The sequence below is a fragment of the Ammospiza nelsoni genome, chromosome 5 (assembly GCF_027579445.1).
Source record: "Ammospiza nelsoni isolate bAmmNel1 chromosome 5, bAmmNel1.pri, whole genome shotgun sequence".
Taxonomy (NCBI): domain Eukaryota; kingdom Metazoa; phylum Chordata; class Aves; order Passeriformes; family Passerellidae; genus Ammospiza; species Ammospiza nelsoni.
Genome location: NC_080637.1, coordinates 9,368,448 through 9,378,276, shown reverse-complemented (window position 1 = coordinate 9,378,276; position 9,829 = coordinate 9,368,448). Strand labels below are relative to the sequence as shown.

At 39.1% G+C, this 9,829-nt stretch overlaps 1 protein-coding gene across 1 annotated transcript in view; it reads right to left on the bottom strand.

The window, feature by feature from the left end:
• Positions 1 to 5,444: 5,444 nt before the first annotated feature.
• Positions 5,445 to 9,829, bottom strand: part of SEMA3A (semaphorin 3A) — a 165,407-nt gene continuing 161,022 nt past the window's right edge. The window contains exon 17 of the mRNA XM_059471669.1: positions 5,445 to 9,747. Within this exon, the coding sequence (XP_059327652.1) occupies positions 9,292 to 9,747 (456 nt within the window). The 3' untranslated portion in view covers positions 5,445 to 9,291. The remainder of the gene's footprint in view (positions 9,748 to 9,829) is intronic.

Genomic DNA, 9,829 nt, shown 5'->3' with positions numbered 1-9,829 from the left:
CAGCTTCTTCCAAATCCAAGAGCTAAAAAAAAGGATTTAGTGTTAACAATAGATCCAAATATTTGCAGAAATACTTCTCTGTCAGGCAACAGTATGTACAACTGCCAACATATTGTGCAAGCAGAGTAGATGCCAAACAGGAGAATTTCTAGGAGACAAACATTATATGCCAAGCATGCCTGTGATCCATCCTGTGTCCAAAGATGATTTTCTCAGCTGCATTTTGTCTGCTGTTTTGACATGCAACTGTGAACTTAACTACAAGTAGTTTAATTTTCCTACATTCAGCCATTTCTCCCCCTCCAGCTTGTGAAGATCACAGATACAGATGTGAGACATTTATCATAGCTTGAAGCCCTGTTATATTCAATTGCTTTACACTGGCATCGAACTGTTAAGCTTTCATAAGTAACATTTTGAGCCATAGTGAATAGCACAAGGACTGAATTCATACCTTTCAGTACCCTGACTGTTTGATGGATTCCAGTCAACAGAAATGGTGGTGGAGCACACAGCTTTATTTATTTGGGTGAGGGTCTAGCTAAGTATACTGGTTAGCATTAAAGACAAAAAATACAACTTGCTGATTTCTAGAAGCATTGGCATGTTTATAAGAGTGGTATGTGCATATCTTTCATTACTAAAGAGAAATACAGTGAAAAATTCCACAGGGTTCTAACAGATCCAGATCAGTTCCAGCCTTTAAATTTCAAATACTACAGCGCAAAAACCATAATTTCTCCTAAACTGTCTAGAATGCAAAACAGCACAATCAGTCTTATTCATCTCTACTGGACATCAGACATCTATTCAACTGGGGAAAGAACTGGGTCCACATTATCTTCACATAGAACAGCAACTAAATTCAGCTTAAATGAAGAGACAGGCATGAAGCAAGAAAACATTCGAGTCCAGGACACACCTTAGGAACAGCCACATGTGATTAAGACACAAATAATTAGAGAAGAATGTGCTTAAGCTGCTGTCTCATTCAGGACTTCTGATAAGTACACAGATGTTTCGAAAACAACACAAAATCCAGCCAGGTGAGCAGCTGTTCATTATACTTACTAAGCTTTATACCACTCATAATTTTTTGTAGTGCAGTCACTAAAACAACTACCTGACATGGCTAAAGTTGTAATATTTTTTAGCTTGTTTTCAAAATGGAATTTTGATAATTGTCTAGCAATTTACAGCAAGGAACTGTAAAATTATTTGTTGATTAAAAGCTGATACTTAAAATCTTTAACTTGTAGACAAATTTATAAAGCCCTAACAATAGAGCTTTAGAATAAAAGTGCTGACAAAACCCTTGCAGAAACAGAAGCAGCAGTCTTGCTATAATAATAAAAATAACAAACAGAAGAGGTAAGTTAAGCCTCCTTCAGAGGAACTGGCACAGTCTCTTTGTTCTGATTTATGGAGCTATTCAGCGTGGTATTGTTCAGCAAAAGCAGTTTGTAGGAATGCATGCTCTCTATGCAGTGCTACAAGGGCAGAAAAAAAGTGACATATGAAACTTAAGGGCTTAAGGAAATCATGACTGCAGAACATAGCTGAAATGTCTTTATTTCTTTTGACTGCCCTTTTCCTCTCCTGCCTGCAGCTATAGCAAGAAATGAAGAAATGAGAAGTTCAAGTCATATTTGATATTTACTTGATGTAGCAGATCTAATAGAATTACCATAGTCTCTTTATCCTTTTTCCATGCAGAAACATGCATCTCCATTTGCCTCTGCATAAACAATCATAATTCATGTTAACCTGCTTAGAAGAAAACACGACCATGAAACTCACAGAGAAATTAATACAATGTATTAGGATAAAGCATAAAAGTAATACAGGTTGCAGGGGTACCCCATGTTGAAAAATGAAAACTTTTTTTCCCGGGACACAGGACCAGATTTAATTTACTGTAAGGTGGAATGGCCTGAAAAACTACTGGGCCTGTTCATGAAATCAGATTTATCCTTTCAAAACCCGTCCCAGGTGCCTCAGACACAGCTCCGTGGAACGTGGCTGTGCACAGGCAGACCTGGCAGGCCCGCACATGGGGAGAAGGCCAGACCTTCATTGTCTCTGATTAAAGAAAAAGTGTTATAATCCTGTGTACATTAATTCTTAGTAACTGTCTGGTGTAAATTTACCTTTTTATTTCAACATCAACTAACCCGATCCAATCCAATTGGAAGCAAATTGTGCTGTTACAGTACTGTTGATTTACTGTAGACTTTCAGAAAGCAGACAACTGACTCTGAATGTGGCAGACAAGTGACCTCAGGTGATTAAAGCAATTCAGGAAGGGTGTTTGAGTCTCCTTAGCTGCAAGCACCAGGTACACCTGACTGAACTCAGGAGCCCTAATGCCCCAGCCCACTCCAGAGCTCATCCCACCCTGCCCACAGCCTCAGACACTCAGTGCCTGCCCCAGAGAGGCTGCAGGATTCCATCTCCAAACCCACACAGCCCAGCCCATGGGCCATTGTATAACAAGCTCTACAACAAGCTCGCTCTGCGGCCGCAGGAGCTGGATAAATGCTGGCTAGCTGTCCCCTTTGTGACCAGAGAGGACCACAAGATCAGCCACCCCGGGCTCTCCTCAGGGAACCTGTGGGTAACGGTGCTGTCTGTGGCGTGGGTGGCACAGGCAAGAGTGTGGCTACGAAGTCCCGAGGCGAAGGAAGGAGAGAGCAGACGTCCGTGTACATACCAATGAAACTTTATTCCCAGACAAAACCAAGGACAAGTATCAAGGGAGAGAGCTTTGGGGAGGCACTGATAATGAGAGTGGGAATGATAGGAGGAGACATAAAGTAACCAATAGGCAAAGGTCAGGGGAGGAGTGAGAGACACAGCTGAGCCTATAAGGATCACATAGGGGAGGGAAGAAGCTCTAGAGGCAAATCATATCTCAAGTTAGGGAAGATTGATACAGAAAATTCTCGGAATTAAGGGGGAGTGGTTACAATGACAGACAGGGGAAGTGGGCAGCACCATGAGGGAGGAAAGAAACTAATAAGGGCATAGGGGGAGGAACAAAGAAGCAATCATTTTGAGGGACAAGCCACTGACGGGAAAAATAGGTGGCAAATAACTTGGGGAGAAACCATTCTGAGGGGATTACATGGGGGAAACCAAGGATCAAACCATTTCTTAAACTTATACAAAGGATAAAAAACTTTACAACAGAACCAACATAAATGCTTTTAAAAACACTTGACGCCACAGGCCGTGTCAAGCCAGATCCACCTGGGGGCTGATGCTCGGGAGATGTGCCTGAGGCCAAGACTGGAGCTGCCGCTTCTGTCCCCTTGCCTGCCCTGTCCTGGATATAGAGGTCAGGCTCTGGCTGGCATGTCCTCAGAGACCCCTTACTGCCCCCAGACCAGAAACTTTCCATCCCTTGAATTTTCCTGACAGGAATCTTCTCACATGGTACCTCATAGCTCAATGAAGACATGTTTTTGCTGCCCACCAAGGCCTGATTTTGTACCTGTGCATGAGAACAGGATGTTTTTAGGCCTAGTATTAACACATGTCACAAGAGAAGCAGCTCAAGGTTGGCTGGTTGTCAGAAATGGGGTTCCTCAGGTGTGTTGAAGAGTGTAACCTTCAACAAGGCCTGTAGAAACCATAAAATTACTTATTCAGGTTAATATTGAGATAAGCAGAAGCCCATTTCCTGAGGGGTGAAAAATTGCTAAGAGAGAAATGGTAGTTGGTTTTCTTAAGCTAAGTGAAACTTTTACAGTTTGGATACTGCTTCACTAGAGCTTTGGGATTTAGCTTGGATTATCCTGAAGTTCTCTAAAATGTCAATCTTTTATAAATTCCAGGACAAAAAAGTCTCGAATAAGGCCTCTTCTCCACAGTTTCTAGGTTTTCTATGAAGCTGCTCCAGCCTTTCATGCAAGTATTTATGGGGAGCAAAGAAGCTGGCTGAATCACTATTACTCTGATCTGCTTGTATCCTGTTACTGAGCATTCTAGGGATAATAGTCCCTTTGTTTTATGCTTTGGAAATAAACCACCATAACTTTGCCATTAAATTGATGTTTGATGGGGAGCTCAGTGAATGTGACCTGTAAGGAAAGAGAATAGTGTATTTCAGTCTTCACAGAGGAAACATTTATAACAATTTACAGTCAAAGCCACCAAGCATATTTAGAGATGTACTAGAATTACATCTAGAGCCTCAAATCCTTAAGAGAAAAGAGGATTTCATCTCAGTGAAAGCTGGCTGTTTAAATGTATATCTACATATCTGTGCATTTATATATAAGAACATATATGCATTATATCTTAAATATTTCTTCTTTCTTCCCACTCATTGTCATTGAAGGTGGCCGCTGGGTATTGTATGTAGGTCCTGGCAATGTATAGAGTAGTAACAGAGGACACTCAGCTGTGCTCTGCAGGGAATTCTAGCAAAGGACACAGTGTGGCTGCATCCAGAAACAAGGCTCTTCCTTTGAATTTCTAAGCTATGCACTGGTCACAGAAATACAATGTTATTGCTTTTCCAATTAGCAGATTCATGGCTCGTGATATTAATTTTGTCCTTTTTGTATTTGCAGCATCTTTTGTGACCCACTGAGTCGCTTGGCTGCTGCTGAAGGCTTATTTGCAATTTCAGAAAACAGCAGTAGCCATAAAATTCCCTTACAGCATCCTTTTGAACTAGACTCCTCTATGTATCCTTGCTCTACAGGAAGGAGCATGGTGAGGCTGAATGGATTAGTGACAGCTCAGTACTACTGGTTGATTCTTCAGTTTTGTATGTGCCAAATAGAAATAATGATACTTTCCTTCCTCCACTCCTTGTCTAGTGTATTTAAACTTCATGCTTTCCAGAACAGCCATTTGTCTTATTAGCTGTTTGCACAATGCTTAGTGCAACAGCATATTACTTTTAGATGGAGCCCCTAAGCACTTCCAAACAGCTGCTAAGTTTACCTAAGGATACAAGAGTACGTTGGTAACAGACAGAACCTGATTTATTCCACTTGCTGTCTGTGCAAGTTTCCAAAGGGAAGCAGCATAGCTGTCCTGAGCCATTAGCATTGCACAGAGTGAAATTTCATCAAGTACAGCAACTTGCTCATATTCACACGGCTTCCAGGCTGATTTACAGTTTGGTTCATGGGCAGAGTGGAGAGTGGGGGTGTGTGTATATGTGTGGCTTTATCTGCACAAGCTCAGCAGCTGTGCCAAAAGATAGGCTGAAGATAAGTTCATGCCTTTCATTTCAGGCTTATTAGTTTGTAGCCTTCAAAAAAAGAAACAAAAAATGCCACTAATACTAATAGCAATCCTTCTGGCCTAATAAACAGAACTCATACACATTGATAGCATTATATTGGCAACAATGCACTCCATATGCTCATGAAGGTTACAGGGCACATTTCCGTGTAAACAGTCAAGACACTGAACTTCAAATATTTGGAAGAAATGTTTATTTAACAACTGAATACATGCTAAAAGAAATAATTTACAGCAGCAGTTTCATTACACTTTCTCTCCAGTTTTCTAGTTCCCATCTGAATTGAAGTGATAAATACAGAAGTGGAATTATTTACTACCCAGTGAGGAATGTGTTTAAAGAACAAGCACACAACTCAGACACTGGTATAGCAAATAAACCACCTTATCACCTGTGTGGCAAAATCTTGCATTTTAGTATTTTGCTGAACACACCGAAATGGAGTACCTCTAGATAACAGTACTTTACACTGTACCTCCTTACCTAGTCAAAAATATTTACATCTCTTTTGACTAATGTGTAGGTAGCAAAAACTGAACTATTAAACACATACCATTGATATTCACTAAATAATACATAAAAAGGAACAGTAAATGCGCATTCACATGCATTTAATTTAATTTTTTTTACATAGTGACTTTATTGGGTCATGAAGATTTAACTTTGTTTTGCAAAGATGCATGTTTTCTCAGTTTGATATTATAGTTTAACATAACCATACAGTTTTTAGGAGCCATAGAACGAATTCCCATTTCAGTGATCTGTGCAAGTGCAAAGAGTATAAGAATAAGATTAAATATATTTTTGTTCCTTGCAGATGGATACCTTAAAACAATGAAAATAGATCTTTCTGGTTATAAATGAAATCCTTTATTTCTCTCCAGCTTAAACACAACTTTTTACTTACTTCTAAAGTCTGTAACTAGAGGTTTAAGGGGTTTTATTGGCCATTTACAGAAATACCATTTTAATCTTTATTTTCAAACTTTATGTTGCTTTTAACAATAATGATATAAATGGGGATATGAATCTTACTGAAGCTGCAGGGCATCTTTCTATACATTAATTCATTAAGGCCTAGGCTTTTTGAAAAGAAGTTCACATCAGTATTAAATGTTGCTTTAACTTGACCATAACATGAACCTAAAAAATCAAAAATTTCCACTGTTGGCTTGATCTTTTGCCCTCTTCTTTATATAAACAAATACAAAAACTTAAACAAGACTACTCATGTCAGTGAGGACTGGGCTGAAGTTTGTAAGATATGATCATATCAATTGTTCAATGAGACTGCCAGGTCAGGGTAAAAATGCTGCAACTTCCGTAATTTTGTTCCCACAGATTATCTTTCTCAGTATAGAAAAACATATCTTGGAATTCTGATTTTATTTAATATGTTTACTCTTCAGGCATTGTAAAAGAGGATGGTTTTGTTTCTTTTTTTTTTTTGAGGAGTTTCTATAGAACCAGTTGCTCTGAACATGGAAGAAAAAAAAGTTACATAGCAATTCCATGAATCTGTAAAAAAGGAATCAAAGTGATTTGGGGTCTATTGAAATCAATCTGAAATTTTCCCACTGAATTCTCTGAGGTTTATTTTAAAACTGTTTCCTTTTGTAAGAAAGAGTATTGTAGTAACTAGATAGTAGAAAACAGCCCTTCACAAAAGGCTAAAGAATGTTCTGTGATTAAAATTAAATAATTCATCTGACAACAGTGCTCAGAAATTAACCATAAACTGAGCTGAAAAATGAATACTTCTGTACAGAAAAGTACATAGTCGAACATATGTTTTAATTCATCCATGTTCAGCACATCATGCAATAATGGGAATTTACCAGCATACTGAAGTTCACAAGAGTCAGGTTAAGCATAAGAGAGACTTAAAGCTGCTTTAAAAACAAATTCCCAAGTGCTTTCTTAAATCATGGCCCTACAGCCTTGTCCTAGCCTATTCAATGACTTTTTTCCCGAAGAATTAAATGACAAAAGAATCCTGCAAGTTCATCCCCTCCAAAGAATTCAAAGGGGACTGAAGTAACTCAGCTGTTAGTGAAAATCCAATTTCTAATCCAATAGGCAAGAAGCCAAGGCTTCACTAAGCAGAAGGATACTTGAGTTAGTGAGTGGCAAGGAGGCTGGGGCACATTGCGAGAGATGCTGTCACAGCAGTTGTGTTATATTCTATCTGATAAGGCTGGTTGATAGTGTAGCAATAAATTGATAAATTAAATACCACAGAGTGAATAACAACAAAACAGATCAGTCATCAGTGCAGACACACTTTTATATAAAAGCTCCTTTAGCAAGCTAAGGATTTTGTTCTAGTAATTTTCCCCACAATGACATTACTTGAAATTATGTCATTTACAGACTCTACCAAGATAAAATATGGGAGGCTGGAGAAAGATGATCTCAAAAGAACTGGACACCATAGAACTGGGGACCAAAGGCACATCTGTGCTGAGGTGAATCAATCCACTACTTATAACCCTAAACTGACACTCATGATGCAAGTACATTGTCTGTTTTACTCTGTTGCTCTTCTGTATATAGAATAATACAGAAGTGCAGGACCAAATTTTCTGTTAGCATAAACTAGTCTTTAAGCTGAACGTCACCTATTTACTACTTCAGCAGATTTCACCCACAGGTAAAATTCTCCCTCAGGTCTTAAAATGGGGACCTGGCTTTGGGGTTGTTATTTAGGTGGCCTAGTGCTGTTTCTGTGCATTTTGGTGATCTGGCCCACAGAAAGAACAGAGCACTGAGAGTCAGTAGTGTGGACAAATCTCTACCACAGAGCTGGGAACACAACTCCTTAAACTGAATGTGAGCTTTGCTCATGGGTATATGACAGTCTATGAGCATCAGTATTTAAATATTAGCATTCACAAATATGAACCAAGAAAGCAAGAGTGTAATTAGCAGAGGGTATTTTAATGCTATTTGTTTTTTTTTAATTAAAAAAAATATACAACTGAAAATCAATGCTCTCCTCTTCATTGGTTCAGTCTATAGCAAGGTATTAACAAGTTGAATAATTTCAAATACCATACTTAGAAAAACAGAATGCAGAATACTTCCATGCTATACAGTGACTTTCATGTTAAAATAGCTTAGTTTAAAATTGCTTTGAAGTTACATGTCATATAGATTATTGACAGGGGAGGAGGCTAACTGCAGTGTGACCAGCTCCCCTGGAAGTTTTCCCAAACAAAAGAGTAAAGCAGTCATAATTGGAAGTTGTCTTTTTTCCTCTAAACCAATAATTAGAAAGTACAATATTTCTAAGACAAAAAGTCTAATCTATTTTAGAAAGGAGCTAATGTTTGCTGCATATTTTTTCATGGTACATTTAAATTATACTTTTAATAAAATACATCTTTAGATCAAAGCTGAAAGAAGTCATCAGTAGTAGGCCAGTGTACTCCACATTTTTTTCTTCCAGATGATGGATGGCTTATGTTGTTCAGATTCCCACAATCAATCTCATTCAGTGTTGCTTTTCCTCTTCTAGCACATATAAACAGGAGAACTGGTAGACAAAACAAGAACAAAATCCTTGTGTCCAATCACGTGTTTCGACATTCATCAGCTTAATGAGTTCATGCAGTTTTATATAAGTCTAGAAGTGGTAGTGCTGATGATGAAAGGTGGGGCTTGTTTTTCTTTCCTGTAAGATGACAGCATGAAATACACTATTTTCTTTATATCTCCATCAAAAGAGAAAGCAAAACTTGCCTGCTGAATACTTGCAGAAGTTTTTGAGCAGTAACCTAGGTCCAGGTGAGTTATCATCCTTGAAACTCTGGTCTTTCTGGTCTTAGAATCAGAGCAGAGAGGAAGGACTTGCAAGGAAAATTAGAAATGGATTTTTTTAAACCTAGTGGAAATTGTTTGAACTTTCCACTCTTGTAAACATCCACATAATGCCATGAAAAGGTTCATGAATATTGCATTTTTTTCCAGTTATCTGTCTATACAAGTTTCTACTTGGATGAGGTTCCTAGAGGTAATGTAGCTCAGACACTACGTGGTGCCCTCTCAAATTCATGGGTCCTCCTGTTTCTACCTTTTTTATTCTCTTGTAGGTGCTTCCACTTATTTGTGTTCACCTGCGCGTTGGCAGGCCGCTGCCGGCGCTGTTTGCGGTCTCTTTTCCAAACCTGCTCACAGAACTCATCCATGGAGTTGAGATTGGGGTGGTTGATCAGCTGCATGAAGTCTCTGTACCAGATCTTCTGGCTGGGGGTCATGCTGTTGGTGGCATCCTTGATCTTGGAGCCGTCACCATCCTCTTCTTTGTGGAGCAGCTCTTCCAGGTGGTCGTTGTCGATGACCTCGAGGGTCACCTTGAGCAGGGTCTGCATGAAGCCGTGCTCCACAGCATGGCAGAAATAAACACCAGAGTCCCTCCGGTGAAGGCTGCGTAGCAACAGGCCCTGTTCTGTCCGGATCATGTGGTCACCCACTTTTATCTGTATTGGGAAAAAGTGGTCATTTCAATGGTTATTTTTCACGCATGTGCTACATTATCCTCTAACCATGCTACTTCTTTAT